Here is an 18,503-nt window from a genome sequence, read left to right as displayed (position 1 = left end):
TGGGATGAAGGGATGGGAGATGGAGATACAAACAGAACAGGGATGAGTGTTAGCATGCTAGCTGCTGTGTGTGTACCAGTAGGGCTGGGTGACATGTTTTCTCTTGGCCTTTTCTCTCTGGCTAAGTGGTACTCTCTTCCAGAGCAGGCTCCAATCCCATGCTCCTCTAGCCAGGCCGTCCTCATCTCCACCCTGCTGGGGCTCCATACTGTACTCATTACCATCTATATAGTCTATCAGTGGCACTGTACAAACTGTCCTATACACAAAACGCGCACACACACACACACACACACACACACACACACACACACACACACACACATCTTTGTCTGTATATGGCTGTGAAGACTAGTTGAACGCTACACACAAGTGAATTCTTTAGTTCAGACCTGAAAATCTGAGTACAGATATGGAAATACCAGTGGACATTAAGACAGATGATGCCATGCATAAATACTGCCATCTGCATGCATCAACACTAGCCTATGAATAAACTATACAAAGAAATTGGAGCATAAAATACAGTGGCACATAAAACTTTGAGGTACTGTGAATACCAATGTGAGCAAAAGACGACCAAATTTCCAAACAGCGTAATGATGTTGATACATTTCTTTAATCTTTTAAGTAAGATTACTTTTTTATTTCCATCTTTTACAGTTTCAAAATAACAAAAAATGAAAAGGGCAGGAAGCAAATGTTTGGGCTCCCTGCATGGACAGTACTTAGTAACACCCCCTTTAGTAAGTATCACAGCTTGTATCACACTTTCTGTAGCCAGTTAAGTGTCTTTCAGTTCTTTCTTGAGTGATTTTCACACGTTCTTCCTGTAAAAGGTTCAGTTCTGTGAGATTCTTGGGCCATCTTGCATGCACTGCTCTTTTGAGGCCTATAGGGGAAAACTGGAGGAGCACCTTCATGGGAATGGCAGAGAGGTTTGGAGAGGCCTGAAAACAATATCAGGCCACAGAAGTGACAGCGGGACGGGCCCTGAATCTGGAGACCGGGAACGGGCAAATGAACTGAATTTGTTTTTCAACTGAAAGATGGTGCCTGCCCTGTTGGCGACTCGCTACCTGCAGTTGTGAAAGTTTATGTCTTTGTCTTGTTTTTACCGTCGTGTCACAGCAGTGTTACTGTTTAGAACATGAGAATCACACGCAATATGTCGGGATTTAAAGTACACACGTTTGGACAGTGGTTAGTTTTGTGGAGTGGATTTATCCATATAAAGGTACAAGGCCTTGGAGTGTCTAGCCAAACAGCAGTCGTCTCCTACAGCCTGGGTGAATCATACAGCATTTGGGATACAATGGCAAACTGTGGCCATCCACGCTTGGATTCACCTCCGGAATTAAAACGAAGGAAAAGAGGCCGACGGAGCGGTATCAGGATGAGGAACGGGCTCAGGAAGTACAAGCCTGCCAAAGTTGATGAACTTGCAGCGCTTGTGAAGTATGATAGGTTGTACGGAGGCACGGTGGAAACACTGTCGCCTCACAGCAAGAAGGTCCCGGGTTCGATTCTCGCTGCGGGCACCGGGTGTGTCCTCCACCATGCCTTCGGTGCCTGCTGCTCGAGGAGGGCCTTTCTGTGTGGAGTTTGCATGTTCTCCCCGTGTTCACCTGGGGTATCCTCCGTAAAAATATACCCCCCACTAAAAACATGCAAGAAGATCACCACCTGACCAATGTTGACAGCGAAGATGGGTCCCTGGGCGCCGGTCTGGCTGCCCACCGCTCCTGGTCTGCCGCGGAGGAGGGACGACCAGGATGGGTTAAAGGCGGAAGTCAAATTTCACCTCGTGTGCAGTGTTCGCATGTGTGTGACAAATAAAGGGGAATGTCTCCCCCCCGATTCTTCTAAAGTACCGACAGTGCAGCCTTCTCTGTCCGATTGGCTTACGGACAGCGTTACAACGGCATACACTGACATGGATGGCTACACCGTGATACGACATGACAGAGACCCGGTGAACTCTGGCAAGAAATCGGGGGGGGAGGTGTACGTAAATATGTCAACAAACAATGGTGTCACCCTGGTCACATCGCTGAAAAGCAGAGAGTGTGTGAATTCTCTAATGTCATAGTCATTTTGGTGTACATCCCACCATCCGCCAATGCCAAACTGGCGACTGACGTGATAGCAAGAGCAGCTCACGAACTTCAAAGCCAGTCTCGGGACGCTCTCGTTATGATCAATGGCGATTTTAACCATTGCATCCTTTCCGCCTCACTGCCATCGTTCAGGCAGTTTGTAACCTGCCCCATGAGAGGTGACAAAACTATTGACTTATGCCAATGTTAGAGACAGTTACACGTCCACCGCCCTCCCTCCACTCGGCAAGTCGAACCATAATCTGGTGCTCCTGTCATCCAAATACACCACCTCCGCTCGTAAACAGCCTATATCAACAAAGTCTGTGCGTGTATGGTCTAAGGAGGTATGCGAGGACTTACAGGAGTGTTTTTAGCATACGGACTGGTCTGTGTTTTACAAGGAAGACCCCAACAGGGCTGATGTTGTGGCTGACTGACTGGCTGTTACTGTTACTGATTACATTAATGTACTTATTTGATCATCCAATGTAAAACTATTTTCAAACAATGAGCCGTGGGTCTCAAAAGAAATAAAGAATGCAATAAATGATAAGGAAGCTGCCTTCATGAGTAAAGATAAGGACAGGGTTAAAGTTGCACAAAAAAATCTAAGGGCTGCCATTAGGCAAGGGAAAAATAACTATAGAAATAAGGTCCAGAAGAAACTCCAGGAGTGTGACACTAAGGGTCTATGGAAGGGCTTGAAGTTAATAACTGTTAATAATAGTTAATAATAGCCCCCCAATAATTATCACTGTTGAGGAGGTACGCTCTCAGCTGAGGAGGCTTAATGTAAATAAGGTCCCTGGCCCAGATGGGATCATGTGCGTTGTTAAAGTATGTGCTGATCAGCTGTGTGGGATGCTACATGATCTGTATTCCTTGTCTCTGTGTCAAAAATTCCAGCAATCTGGAAAACATCTTGTATTGTATCTGTACCTAAAAAACCTAACACTAAGGCACTTAAAGACCTCAGACCTATTGCGTTAACCTCACATGTGATGAAATGTTCTGAGAGGACTGTGCTGTGGCACCTAAGGGCACAGGTTAGTGCCTTTCAGGACTCACTTCAGTTTGCATATACGGAGGGCGTAGGTACAGATGATGCACTCCTTTACTTGTTGCACAGGGTGCACAGTCATCTAGAGCTGACTGCTGCATCTGTTAGAATAATGTTTTTTGATTTTTCGAGAGCTTTTAATACTCTACAGCCACACATTTTAGCTAAAAAGCTTTCTGGTTTTAATCTTAATTCATCTACTGTTGCATGGATTACTGACTACCTCACAAGTAGACCTCAGTGTGTTAGGGTTCATGACACCAAGTCTGAGATCATCACCACTAACATAGGGGCACCACAGGGCACAGTTTTATCTCCTTTTTTATTTACACTGTGTACTTTTGACTGCAGACATAGCAGTGCTCATGTCACCTACAGAAGTTTTCTGATGACTCATGATGATGATGCATTGGTAGGCTACATTACCAACAATGACCATCAGTGTATCAGAATGAGGTGGATAGCTTTGTCAGTTGGTGTGATGATGCCCATCTCATTTTAAATATAGATAAAACTAACGAGCTAGTGTTTGATTTTAAAAGGGAAAAAAAGTGAGGTAGCCCCTATTCATATTAGAGGTCAGCCAGTAGAGGTAGTTCCCTCATATAGATACCTTGGTGTGTATTTAGATAGTAAACTAGACTGGAAGGAGAACAGTAGAGTTATCTTCAAGAGGGCCCAGTCTAGACTATTTTTCTTAGGAAACTGAGGTCATTTGACATGGGCAGGCCTATTTTTTTAACATATTTTCTCATGGAATACTGAAAAGTGTCCTTTTTTATGCTGTTGTGTGTTGGGGCGGTAGCCAAACTGTTGAGGACAGGAACATACTTAATGAACTCATAAGGAAGGCAGGCTCCATAATTGGCTCATGCCCAAGTTCTGTGGAGGAAATAGTAGAAAAGAGGGTGATGAGGAAGATGAGGAGTGTGTTGTCGAGGGATGACCATCCTTTGCACAGCATCTTCACTATGAGTGGTAGGAGCCAAAGGCTCCTTCTACCCAGATGCTCCACTGAGGGATTTAGGAGGTCCTTTGTTCCCACAGCAATCAGACTCTATAATAAGAGCTGTTGACTAATTTATGACATGGTGATTTACTTATTGGTATTGCTGTGATTATTCTGTCCTGTCAATTAATCAATTAATCAGATTTGATTCTACCTCTGTTCCTTCCCCCACTCACCAGAGGACAGACCATTACTTACTCCACACCTCCTCCTTCCTCCCAGCATCCCAGACACCAGATAACGCCTGTGAACATCCAGAATTTAGACATTGAGATTATACCTGGGTGTTCACCTCAACCATTTACTGGACTGGACAAACAACACAGATGTCTTGTACTAAAAGGGCCAAAGTCATCTCCATCTGCTAAGACTGAGGTCCTTTGCAACTTTTTATGACTCTGTGGTGCCATCTGCAATTTTCTATGCAGTGGTCTGCTGGGGCTGTGGGAGCTCTGAGAGGGATAGAAAAAGACTAAACTGGTCAGGAGAGCTGGCTCTGTCCTGGACTGCCCTCTGGACAACATCAAGGAGGTGAGGGAGATGAGGATGTTAGCCAAGCTGACATCAATCAGGGCCAACTCCTCTCACCTCCTGCATGAGACAGTGGGGGACTTAAGCAGCTCTTTCAGTAACAGACTGCTGCATCCATTGTGTAAGAAAGAACGCTACCACGGGTCCTTCATTCCACCAACTGTAAGACTGTTTAACTCCAGGATCATTTAATGTAGCACTGTGTTGATACTGTTTCCCATTACAACATCACAAACCTGTTTTTGCACTACTGCTATCTAAGGTAACGTATGCTCATATCGACCACATTTTGTGCAATATAAAACAATTTTTTACTATGTTGTGTATTTTTCTTTCTACTGTGCAATAGTACAAATACTGTATTTATTATCTATATTTGATTATGCGCCATTCAATATTTTTTTAGGCAACAGTAGTTTTCTCATGTGCAATTTAATATTACCAACAATATTCTTCTAATCGTGTACATAATGTACATATACAGTCACGCCCAAAATTACTCATATCCCTGGCACATTTTGACTTAAAGTTACTTTTATTTAACTGGCAAGTTTTTTCTTGATTGGAAATGAGACAGGTGTCTTCCAGAAGATAATAAGATGATGTACAAGAGGCATCATTGTGGAAAAAAAAAAAAATCTCAGCTTTTATTTACATTTGAATAAAAAGTGGCATGTCCAAAATTATTCATACCCTTCTCTATAATCAATAGAACAGCCTTTATTGGCTTTATTTTCTTTCAATAAAGGCCTTTACAGCCTTTATTGAAAGAGCTCCAACTCTTTCAGGTTGGGGGGTCTCTTTACCATCATCCTGATCTTTAGCTCCCTCCACAGATTCTCAATTGGATTCAAGTCAGGACTCTGGCTAGGCCACCGCAAAACGTTAATGTTGTTGTCCGCTAACCATTTCTTCACCACTTCCTGAAATGTCCACTGGTGCCCAAGGCCAAGTTTCTCTGCAGACTGCCTGATGTTGTTGTTGAGAATCTTGATGTATTGCTCCTTTTTCATGGTGCCGTTTACTGTGATCAGGTTCCCTGTTCCATTGGCTGAAAAACACCCCCAAAGCATTAGGTGCCCACCACCATGTTTGACCATGTGGGGATAGTGTTCTTAGGGTTGAAGGCTTCTCCTTTTTTGCACCAAATGAAGGATACATTATTGTGGCCAAACAATTCAATTTTTGTTTCATCTGACCATAAAACAGAAGACCAGAAGTCTTATTCTTTGTCCAGATGATCATTTGCAAAGGCCAAGCGGGCTTTTGTGTGCCTTATCTGGAGAAGTGGCGTCCTCCTTGGTCTGCGTCTGTGGAACCCAGCAGTGTGCAGTGTCCGTTGGCTGTCTGCCTTGAAACGTAGCCACCAGCAGAGCCCAGATTCACTAGGATGGCCTTGGTGGTGATCCTTGGATTCTTTTTCACCTCTCTCAATATCCTCATGTCACGTCTTGTATTTCTTAATAATACTTTGCACTGTAGCCACTGGAACCTGAAAACATTTAGATGTGGCCTTATAGCCCTTTCCTGACTTGTGAGCAGCCACAATGCGCAGCTGCAGGTCCTCAGTGAGCTCCTTTGCTCCATGACTGTCCACAAACCAACTGCAGAGAGCTGCTGTTTTTCACCTGTTGAGTTGATTAATATAGCCCAATGAATCAGGGTAATTAGGATGCTTCAGAACAGCCTGGACTATTTGGAATGGTATAGAACTTTGGATTTTCCCATAGACTGTGACAGTCTGCAAAGGTTAGGAATAATTTTGGAAATGCCACTTTTTGTTCAAATGTAAATAAAAGATGAGAAATATTTTTTCCCACAATGATGCCAATTATCATCTGGGAGACACCTGTGTCATTTCCAATCAAGAAAAAACTGGCTGGTTGAATAAAAGTAACTTTAAGACAAAATATGCCAAGTGTATGAATAATTTTGGGCTTGACCATATATGGTTGATTTTTGTTTTTTATTAGCCTTTTTTATCTTGATTTTTCTATGCCTTTCTTTTATACTTTGCTGGCTGTAACAATTGAATTTCTCCGGCTAATCTTATTTTAGCCACAGATTTTAAGTGACACTGAGGTCATGGACTGTGAGGGCCAGGGGAAAACCTTCAACCTTGTGCCTCTTGAGGTAGTCCACTGTGGATTTTGAGGTATGTTTGGGATCACTCGAAGTCATGTTGTAGAAGCCATCCTCTTTTCATCTTTCGCCTTTTTCAAGATGGTGTGATGTTTGATTCCAGAACTTGCTGCTATTTAATTGAATCCATTCTTCCCTTCACCAGTGAAATGTTCCCCGTGCCACTTGCTGCAATATGAGCTCAAAGCATGATTGATCCACCCCTGTGCATGACAGCTGGAGAGGTGTTCTTTTCATGAAATTCTGGATCCTTTTTTCTCCAAACATACCTATGCTCATTGCAGCCAAAAAGTTCTGAAGTTTTACTTCATCAGTCCACTGCCAGGACTTTTTTCAAAAATGTATCATGCTTGTTTAGATTTCTTGTTCTACTCAACATAGCTGAGGTTTTGAAATCTGCTGTTTTGGAGTAGGAGCTCAACATGAAGAATAACAACAATCATTGTGGTCTTGCTGTTGTTACAGAAAATGCACAAAAATATGGATGTAGAGGTGAGAGGTCGAACTGTACCCACAGATATAGTGTTTTGTGCAAACTTTAAACCTTCCTTCACAAGCGGGTTTGTACATAGGCCAGTTGTCTGCTTGGTTGAGTGAGGCGTGCAGCAGCGTTTTTTTCATCGCAGTTCAACTGCCACAACTGAGCTGACCACCAAAGAGACTGTTAAACCTGCCACTACATAAACTGATCATGGAAGCGGCCTCCTGATAGAACAGCTCTTTTAGTTATTTTTATAAAAGGACTGCTACTGATCGCTTGTTCAATCATTCATTGCCAAAGACAATTCACGCCGATTTCTTGGACATACTTAGGCTGGCTACTTTTATTTCATTTTATGAAAGAAGGAAATCAAAAGCACTTTAACTCAAAAACACATTTTATATGGGGAAAAAAATGCTGTACACACTAATCTATTAATAAAAGGACATTTTTTCCGAGTCATTTTTTCTTTCTCTCATTTCAATATCACAATAAATTTGGAATTCTGGATTTCGAGGTATTATCGTACCATGTTTTTGGTATCGTTACATCTCTAACATTATGCCTTTTGGAGATCAGTCTATCTTCTACTCAGAACAGAACTTTTGACCAGGGGTGCCCAAACTTTTACATGCCACCGTATTTAATGTGCTACTGAATAATTTTACCTGTACATATACCATATTCCATCTAATACAAACAGTACCAGATATGCAAAAAAAACAAGAGATGTGCTAAGAAGAAAAGTTAAGATGACAATACATTGACTTTAATTGAGTAATAAGCTAGTCTTTAAACAATCTCTGTTGGATAATTATCTGTGTGTGTGTGTGTGTGTGTGTGTGTGTGTGTGTGTGTGTGTCTGTCTGTCTGTCTGTCTGTATGTGTGTTACCTGTCTTTTGAAATAGGAGAAACCAGAGGAGCATACCAGTTGATTCCAACCTCACAATGAGCATCCAGGTATATCAGCACCTAAAAAACAACACCACCACTAACTACTGATTATAGTGTTTCACACCTGGAGCCCACAGTTAGAAACTGTATTTGATATTTTTCAAGTAGGTAAAGCCACTGTTGAACATGCACACACTAGTAACAGTAGCTGTGGAGCAGTAGCAGTAAGATCATATGATACCTGTCCTTTAGTGGCTTTCTTGGCTCCTATACTCCTCGCCTGGATCAGTCCTTCTCTCTTCTCATTTCTGAAGAGTTTTACAAGGCCGTTCCATTGCTTAATGTACTCCTCCAAACGCTCCTTCAGATGGGCTGCAAAAACATATGCACAGAGAATAGGTCATTCTCATTGTGATAGAAATACTCTTCAATGCAACATGCAACCCCAATACGTTTCACTTTGTAAATCCCCAACGGAGGTATTTGTTTGATACCTGATAACATCTGGATTTAAAGTGAGTCTAGCTATCATCTTTAAACAGGGTCAACGTACATCTCCTCATCCCACTATCTTAACCAGTGTCACTATGTGTCACAGAATGAAAGATATGTTGCTTTTGCACCAAGCAGAATGGCTTGAGCTAAATCAAGCTCAGTTATAACCTTGCCACAAAATGTGACTTCACCATGGTGACAGAGGTGAGTAGTCAGCTATTTAGCCAAACAAGGGTGCTTCGGGATGCCTCTAAAATCTGATTTCTTATTTTTACATTTTTTTCAACCCCTACACTGCATGTGAGGAATGCAAGCCCACCTTTGTTGCTGAAGTCATCAATCATGACTATCTCTGCTAGATATTTTCTTGGAGTCCTCTTGATGACACTGTGGATGGTTCTCATCAGTGTAGACCAGCCTTCATTATGGAAAACTATCACCACACTGGAGGTCAGCAGTCTGTCATCATAATGCCAGTACTTACACCTGGAAAGGTGGGGCCAAATGTCAAATGCAGGTCAGTTACATTCATTCAGAAATGTTACACTTTTCCATTAGAAATATTGCTGCCATTTGTCTAATGTGACATTATGTCCCTTTGCAAAAAACAATCTGAACCACATAAGGCCTTTGTGGGATCTTCTAGTTATAGCTGACTGCGTATGCTTTAAAACAGGGCATGTCACCATTTTTACACAAAGGGCTGAGTAGTACTCAGCCTGTTGTGTCTTCTGTGTCTCTGGAGGAGCTTTGACAAGTCTGAGAAAATAACCCTATAGTCATTAGGGGTTTTTTGTCATCATGGTTAATTGCTATTTTCATTCTGTTCTTACAGTTCAATACTATGGTCTTCTTTGCAATGGTTAAGTTCATCGGTAAAAAGGATTGGAACTGTGTTGGAATATGTGCGTTGGATACATCTACGAAGAAAGAAATAGAGCAGCAGGGGAATGTACCAAGGATCTCAGTTTCCAAACAAAATTACTGTGTGTTTACTTGGAAATACTAAAAAAGGGCATGGTTTACACCGAAGTTGTTAGAATAGAAATGCTCCAATTTGCTTCATTTTCTGCATTCAACTGTTTTCTACTGGCATTTATACATATATCTATATGTTAAGCTGCCAAGAAATTAATACAGAATTTTAATCATATACTTGAATTAATAACAAAATGTACTTAAACTCTACCTTCAGAATTGGAGGTTGTGTTTATAATGGAGGGAGGTTAAGTTTAAGGTAAAGTTTTAAGTAAAGTGGTCCTATACACACACACACAAACACAGATACATATAATTATTATTAACATAATTCCGCTATAGAATTATTTATTTTCCATTTCTGTATGTGTTATTTGGGCGACATTTTTAATGGAACTGCAATAACACAATTTGCATTTTCTATTTCACATACTCGTATGGGTATTTGATGACCCTATGCTCTATATGGAAAGTGTCCTGAGACAACTTCTGTTGTGATTTGGCGCTATATAAATAAAAAATTGAAATTGATATTAAAATGAAAATGGAAATGCTGAGATGACTGACATTTCATTTCCAAAGATTCCAAAGTTGACAGTATTCAAATGCAAAAAGGAAAACGCCATCCCCAGTCTATTGCATTTACATTAAAATGCCATCAACCCATGAAGGGTAGAAGTTACACTGCTGTCCACCATGCCCAACTCTGCCACTGGTTGGCTACAGACTACAACCATTTGCATGCATGTTTGTTTGCACTGAATATGATATAGGATATGGCTCACAAAATAGAATGTACATCATCAAATCCCCACTTTCGCCTTGTTGAAATTAAATATCCCATCAAGAGCTATGTTGATTATCCATGCATTAAAATGCAACAGTATGTGTACTACTGACAGGTACAGGCTCACAGGGATGCAGTTGTGTTACTTTGTGGCGTGTGCAGAGAAAGATACAAAAGTCAAAGTCAAAGTAAATTTTATTGTCAATCAAGCCATGCGTACAGGACATACAGAGGGATCAAAATATTGTTTCTCACAGTCCCATAGTGTGTGCAAAAATATAAAGGTAAAAACAATAACAATACAACAACAAAGATAAAACAGGACAGGTTTAAAAACAAATACAGGGGCACAAAACTACTGGGGAGTACTAAGACAAATAAAAAGTGTCCGTTTTCGGCGCCGTCGTGAGTGGCAGCCCTTTCAGCAGCTCTGTGTGTTGTGTGCTATTTTGTGTGTCTGAATTTCCCTTGGAGATGAATAAAGTATCTATCTATCTATCTATCTATCTATCTATCTATCTATCTAGGATAAATAATTGCCATATGTATATGTACAGTACTGTGCAAAAGTTTAAGGCAGGTGTGAAAAAAAGCTGTAAACTAAGAGTGCTTTCAAAAATATAAATAATAATTGTTTACTTTTATCAATTTACAAAATGCAAAGTGAACAAAAGAAAAATCTAAATCAAATCAATATTTTGTGTGACTACCCTTTACCTTCAAACAAGTATCGACTTTTATTGGTGTATGATCTCAATTTCACATGTAGGTTGAAACACAGTCATTAACTGAAACAGAAACAGCTGTGTAGGAGGCTTAAAAGTGGGTGAAGAACAGCCAAACTCTGCTGCCAAGGTGAGGTTATGGGAGGCAGTTTCTGGAATTTCCCCTCGCGGGACAAATAAAGTAATATTGAATTGAATTGATGTCACAGGTCATACACCATGGCATGACTGAGCACAGCAACAAGACACAAGGTAGTTTATGCTGCATCAGCAAGGTCTCTCCCAGACAAAGATTTCAAAACAGACTGGGATTTCAAGATGTGATGTTCAAGCTCTTCTGAAGAAGCGCAAAGAAACCGGCAACGTCAAGGATCATAGACCTAGTGGTTGGCCAAGGAAACTTAAAAGTGGAGCAGAACACCCTTATTTCACCCTTATTTCCCTTCGAAATCAGAAGATGTCCAGCAGTGCCATCAGCTAAGAACTGGCAGAAATCAGTGGGACCCAGGTACACCCATCTACTGTCCGGAGAAGTCTGGCCAGAAGTGGTTTCATGGAAGAGTCGCAGCCAAAAAGCCATACCTCTGACATGGAAGGCCAAGCAATTCAACTATGCACGAAAACATGGGACCTGGGGTGCAGAAAAATGGCAGCAAGAAATTTTTGGCTGCAGCAGAAGGTAGTCTGTTCGCCGAAGGGCTGGAAAGCGTTTCAATAATAAGTGTCTGCAGGCAACAGTGAAGCATAGTGGAAGTTCCTTGTAAGTTTGGGGCTGCATTTCTGCAAATTGAGTTGGAGATTTGGTCAGGATTAATGGTTTCCTCAGTGCTGAGAAGTATAGGCAGATACTTCTCCATCATGCAATACCATCAAGGAGGCATATTATTGGCCTCAAATTTATTCTGCAGCAGTACAACGACCCCAAACATACAGCCAAGGTCATTAAGAACTATCTTCGGTGTAAAGAAGAATAAGAAATCCTGGAAGTGATGGTATGACCTCCACAGAGCCCTGATCTCAACATCATTGAGTCTGTCTGGGATTACATGAAGAGACAGAAGGATTTGAGGACGCCTACATCCACAGAAGATCAGTGGTTAGTTTTCCAAGATGTTTGGAACAACCTACCAGCCGAGTTCCTTCAAAAACTGTGTGCAAGTGTATCTAGAAGAATTGATGCTGTTTTGTAGGCAAAGGGTGGTCACACCAAATACTGATTTGATGTAGATTTCACTTCTGTTCATTAACTGCATTTTGTTAATTAATGAAAATAAATTATGAACACTTACATTTTTGAAAGCATTCTTAGTTTACAGCATTTTTCACAACTGCCTAAAACATATATACATATACATACAGAATATACATACACACACACAATGTAGTACAAATACAAATTCATTCAAAGGTGAAATTAACAGCAACAGATTGTATTAAGTCTCTTTATACACTGCCTGGCCAAAAAAAAGTCCATCCATTTTACCTACCTACATACCGACTATCCCTTTCGGGGTTGCGGGGGGCTGGAGCCTATCCCAGCTGTCAACAGGCGAGAGGCGGGGTGCACCCTGAACCGGTGGCCAGTCGATAGAGACAGACAACCTTTCACGCTCACACTCACACCTAAGGACAATTTTTAGAGTCACCAATTACCCTAATTGACATTGTGGCGCTGTACGAGCGGCAGCCTGTTACAGCAGCTCTCTAGTTTTTTCTTCTCTTTATTGTTTTCTTGTGTGTCTTTTTTATTCCATTCAGTTCTGCCTGTTTGTAAATCTTTGGTGCATCAGAGACATCAAGCACGGTAACTCTGGTGCTACTTTTTCATCACTTTTTACAACTTGTGTAACTTCGCGTCTGTGGGTCCGTGAGACAATTGCCCCCATTGTTTACAGTAGGGATCAACTGCTGGCCCTGCGTAACACAGCTGTGCGGCCGGAGGAGCGACCTGATGTCCCCCGTGAGTTAAGGAGGAGGATACGGGGGTGCCGTGCTGGGAACGTAAGATCTCTCTCCAACAAGATGGACAAGCTAGCGGCGTTGACCCGGCATTATCAGGAATTCCGGCGGTGCAGTATGCTATTGTTTACTGAGACATGGCTGGGAACGCAGCACACAGACGTGACTGTAGCGCTGGATGGATTCTCACTCATACGGGCAGACCGGACAGTGAGGAGCAGTAAGAGGAAAGGAGGAGGGCTGGCAGTGTTTGTGAATGATAGATGGTGTAACTCCAGGCACATCACTATTAAAGAGCAGCACTGCTGCCCGGACATTGAACTGTTGGCTGTTAGTTTGAGGCCATACTATCTGCCGAGGGAGTTCTCGCATGTCATAGTGGTGGCTGTGTATATCCCTCCCTCTGCTAACGCCGATGCAGCTTGTGATGTCATCAACACCGTGATCAGCAGGCTGCAGACTCAGAAACCACAGGCCCTCTTACTGATCTCTGGGGATTTTAATCATGCCTCTCTGTCCTCCACTCTGCCCAAATTCATCCAGTATGTCACATGTGCCACCAGAGACAATAAAACACTGGACTTATTCTATGCCAACACCAAGGAGGCATACGAATCATCACCACTCCCCCCTCTGGGAAGAGCTGATCACAACCTGGTTCATCTCTTGCCTGTATACAAGTCCCTTGTTAACAGGCAACCAGCTGTGTCCCGCACAGTGAAGAAGTGGTCTGATGAGGCTGAAGAGGCTCTGAAGGACTGCTTCGATACAACAGTATGGGATATATTCAGTGACTCTCATGAGGAGGACATTGACAGTCTGACAGACAGCATCACGGACTACATAAACTTCTGTGTGGAGAACACTGTACCCACCAGGACTGTACGGTGTCACTCCAACAACAAACCCTGGATCAATCCTGACATTAAGGCTCTCTTAAAGGAGAAGAAGAGGGCCTTCAAGTCAGGAAACAAAGAGGAGCTGAAAACTGTTCAGAGGGAGCTAAGAAGGAGTATCAGGGAGGGGAAGGGCAGATACAGAAAGAGAATGGAGGAACAGCTGCAGGAGAACAATACCAGGGGAGTCTGGAGAGGCCTGAAAACCATTTCAGGTCACCAGAAGCCAAACTCCCAGGCAGCTGGGGATCCAAAGTGGGCAGACGAGCTGAACACCTACTTCTGTAGGTTTGAAGAAACAACTGCCCCTCCCCCAGCTGCACCAGCACTGCAGCAGACCTCTTTTGATCTGCCAGCACCCTGCCCAAGTACCCCACTGACACCCCCCCCCCACAGTATTCAGCTCACCGCAATCAACGCCACTCCCCACTGCTCCTCCCAGCCCCCCATCCACTTCACAAGACACTCAGCCCCCCTGCTCCAACTTGTCCCTCACACCTCTCCAGGAGAGGAATCAACTCAGGAGGTTAAAGACCAGGAAGGCTGCAGGACCGGATGGCCTCAGTCGCAGGCTCCTCAGATCCTGCTCTGATCAGCTGAGCGGGATCATTGGACATCTGTTTAACCTGAGCCTGAGACTGGGAAGGGTGCCACGCCTCTGGAAGACGTCCTGCGTGGTACCTGTGCCAAAGACCTCACATCCCAAGGACCCTAGCTGCTACAGGCCAGTGGCCTTAACATCCCACCTCATGAAGGCCCTGGAGCGGCTGGTCCTTGCCCACCTGCGCCCCCTGGTGAGCTCGTCCATGGACCTGCTGCAGTTCGTGTATCAGCCTGGCATCGGAGTGGACGATGCCCTCATCTTCCTCCTCCATCGAGCACTATCTCACCTGGAATCGCCTGGGAGCTCTGTTCGGGTCCTTTTCCTGGACCTTAGCAGTGCTTTTAAAACCATCAGGCCAGCCATCCTGAGACACAAGCTGGAGCTTTCAGGGGTGGACCAACACCTCACATGCTGGATAGTGAACTACCTTTCCAACCGCCCACAGTATGTGAGGACACGGGACTGTGTGTCAGGGACTGTCCTCTGCAGTGTGGGGGCCCCCCAGGGAACGGTGCTGGCACCGTTCCTCTTCACCCTCTACACAGCTGACTTTTCACACCTGTCACCCACTTGCCACCTGCAGAAGTTCTCTGATGACTCTGCCATTGTCGGCCTCATCACAGATGGGGAGGACAGGTCATACAGAGGACTCATCCAGGATTTTGTGGACTAGTGCCAGCAGAATCACCTCCAGATTAACGCGGGTAAAACCAAGGAGCTGGTTGTGGACTTTCGTCGGTGCCCGCACTCTTCACCAACACCAGTGAACATCCAGGGAAGGGACATTGAGATGGTGACATCTTATAAGTACCTGGACTGGACTCATAACACCACTGCACTTTACAAAAAAGGACAGAGCAGACTCTATCGGTCAGGAGGCTGAGGTCTTTTGGGGTGCGTGGGGCACTCCTAAAGACCTTCTATGACTCTGTTGTGGCCTCTGCCATTTTCTATGGTGTAGTCTGCTGGGGGAGCAGCATCACAACAGCTGACAGGAAGAGGCTGGACAAACTTATCAAGAAGGCCAGCTCTGTCCTGGGATGCCCTCTGGAACTGGTGGAGGAGGTGGGGGGGGGGGGAGGATGACAGCCAAGCTGTCCTCCATGACAGACAATGACTCCCACCCCCTCCAACACACACTCACTGCACTGAGGAGCTCCATCAGTGACAGGATGCTACATCCAAAGTGTGTGAAAGAGCGGTATCGCAGGTCATTCCTCCCTGCAGCTTTTTTTTTTTTTTACAATTTCTTTCTTTTTATCTTTATTTAAATCCTCACTCTTTTGTATATACTGTTTTTGTTTCTAATTTGCATGCACTTCTTATATTAATCTTTACTGATGCTGCTGTATTCTGGAATTTCCCCTTGCAGGAAAAATAAAGGAATATTGATCTTGATTGATTTGTTACAAACTAAAACCCCGATCAAGACAAATTTTTTTCATGTTCAGTAACCTTTAATATTTGACCAAATTCAGCACAATTGAATTTAACAAAGCTGACAATTACAAGTTATGTTAAAATGGCTTTATTTCCTCTTGTCATAACAAGTGAGTAATTCATGACAACCTTCCCGATATTAACACAAATACATAAAATGCTTATAGTTCATACTCCGGCAATGCAATATACTTCGCCTGAAGGATTCAACAAGAGCATTCATATTGACAAACAGATGAACCAAGTACAGGTGAGTGAGGTACAGGTGAGCTGGTGAACAGGTTTTGGTTTTGTGGATATCACAAGCAAGATATAGAAATGATGAGATGAAAAATGTATGTAACATGATGTGTGTGTAGCTGTAGCATTTCAATTACAATTACACTATTCTCAGACTTGCCGAAGTTCTTGGTTTGTACCACTGTTGCTCACCCTCTGTACAGTTGAGTGCTGTGGAAATCACTGGGATTTAGAGCTGAGACTAATGTGCTGATTGGAACAGGAGTGTGACACAGTAGTTGCAGAACACTGATGCAGCCACACATGTTCAGCTATGATAAACTGGCTCAACGGGTGTGGAGTGCTTCAGCCTGTAGGAAAAGAAAGTAAAAAAAATACTTTTCAGTTCAGTTTGCTTGTTTCAGTTCCATCAGGGTCAAATTTTGGTTTGATAACATTGCGCTATTCTAAGGAGTAAATAAGAAGGCCATACAGCTGTTGTTATTATAGTAATGAAGTAATATTTACAGCAGACTAATATTAATTCAATTTCATATTGATGAAAAAGAACTCAAACAACAGAACAGGAACAAAACACATGACAGTGAACTCTGTGCATGAAAAAAACAAAACAAACAAGCCAGTATCTAAGGACTACCTACCTTGTGCTCAGTCATATAAACGATTAGGTTTTACTATTGGCTCCAACATGCCTGAAATTAGCCAAATCCCAAGGGGCATGGTTAGCCAAATGGTAAATAAATAAATAAATAAATGAATGAATGAATGAATGAATGAATGAATGAATGTAATATTATTATTATTACTATATAAAAAGTTTACTGACAAGCTGGGCTGCTAGGCTAAGTTATAGGCTGAATTACTCACCTTTGTAAATGTGGATGTAACTTGGATATATAAAACATGAAGCTGTTCTCCCGTTGGCTGGTGCAGCTGAAAGTGCATCCTTGACATTCATGGTAAATCTTGCAGGCATCCCAAAAAATATGCCATCGCCAATAGGATAGGCTTTGGCACCAAACTGGTAGGAACTAAGTGAGCAGACTTTACTGAGAGAAACACACAGGGAAATGATGCTCTAACTAGAAGCCAACCTTGATAAGAGGACTGACAGTTACATTTTCTTTTTCATTTTGTCCACTTGTCAAATACTCATTTACAAGTTGTAAGACAATTCCATTTTCATTTTCTTTTTAACCATTTTAGAGCATGATGACATGTAATTGTAATGCAATAGTCAGGGTGTACTGTGAAATTGCATTTTCATTTTAAATGTTACTTAAAAATGCCAGTACAAATGGACATTGTTTGGGCTACATTGTTTATACTGCATATTTAATTTTCAAATTTGAATTAACATTTGAATATTGTCTACTTAAGAGCTGATTCAGTCTTTGAAAATAAAATTTAAAACTGCTTTTTCATTTTCATTTTAATATGGTCAATGAACACCGACATGAATGCCAACCATATTACTGCATTTTCATTTTTTTATTCTTACCCAAATAACACATCCATACATAGAAAAATATGATATCATATAATTACCAGTTAATGCCCTGAGCAGAGCACACTAGACTGCATCTCCCAGTCAGTCATGTCCTGGAGGATGACTGGAGAAATTCCGGTCAAATATCATCTGTAATTGTTGATACTATACCAATATACTATACTATATTGTTTGATACTATATTCATAGGTTTGTTGTTGTGAGTGCATGTCTTGCAGTACAAGGTGAATATACACTTTCCTCTTTCATTCACTTGTGGAATCTTAGCATTTTAAAGTCTAAACTAGGGCTGGGCGATATGGCTGACAACTGTATCACGATATAATTGTTTTACATCGGTCAATATCGATAATTATTGATATTTTTTATGACCTATTTAAAATAAGGACCAGGAGATAAATACATTAAATTTAAACAATTTTATTTTAAATTTAACCTTCCTCTGATTATAATCACCTCAGCTATCAAGGTAGAAAGGAAAGGAAATGTCGACACAACCATGGAAAGCACTCAAATAATAAATGTAAATAAAAGTCTAAAATCACAATGAACACTCAAGAATTATATCTTAACATTAAGGTGCAAAAATAAAGAATACATAACAAATGCTTAATAAAGTGTAACAAAGTAGTGCAAAGTATAAAAATGT

The 18,503-nt window shown here is 42.1% G+C and overlaps 1 protein-coding gene across 4 annotated transcripts in view; it reads right to left on the bottom strand.

Moving 5' to 3' along the window:
• Nucleotides 1-18,503, bottom strand: part of galnt7 (UDP-N-acetyl-alpha-D-galactosamine: polypeptide N-acetylgalactosaminyltransferase 7) — a 45,763-nt gene that overhangs the window by 20,914 nt on the left and 6,346 nt on the right. For 2 of the 4 annotated variants that reach the window (XM_076729210.1, XM_076729212.1), the window contains 4 exons: nucleotides 9,035-9,201; nucleotides 8,462-8,592; nucleotides 8,219-8,298; nucleotides 77-259 (listed from right to left, as the gene is read on the bottom strand). In XM_076729210.1, coding sequence (XP_076585325.1) covers nucleotides 77-259; nucleotides 8,219-8,298; nucleotides 8,462-8,592; nucleotides 9,035-9,201 — 561 coding nt within the window. The remainder of the gene's footprint in view (nucleotides 1-76; nucleotides 260-8,218; nucleotides 8,299-8,461; nucleotides 8,593-9,034; nucleotides 9,202-18,503) is intronic. The other 2 variants (XM_076729211.1, XM_076729213.1) reach the window with 1 other exon arrangement.

Source organism: Chaetodon auriga, chromosome 4 (genome assembly GCF_051107435.1).
Source record: "Chaetodon auriga isolate fChaAug3 chromosome 4, fChaAug3.hap1, whole genome shotgun sequence".
Lineage (NCBI taxonomy): Eukaryota > Metazoa > Chordata > Actinopteri > Chaetodontiformes > Chaetodontidae > Chaetodon > Chaetodon auriga.
Note: the sequence above shows the minus strand (reverse complement) of the source record. Positions and strands in the feature narration are given on the sequence as shown.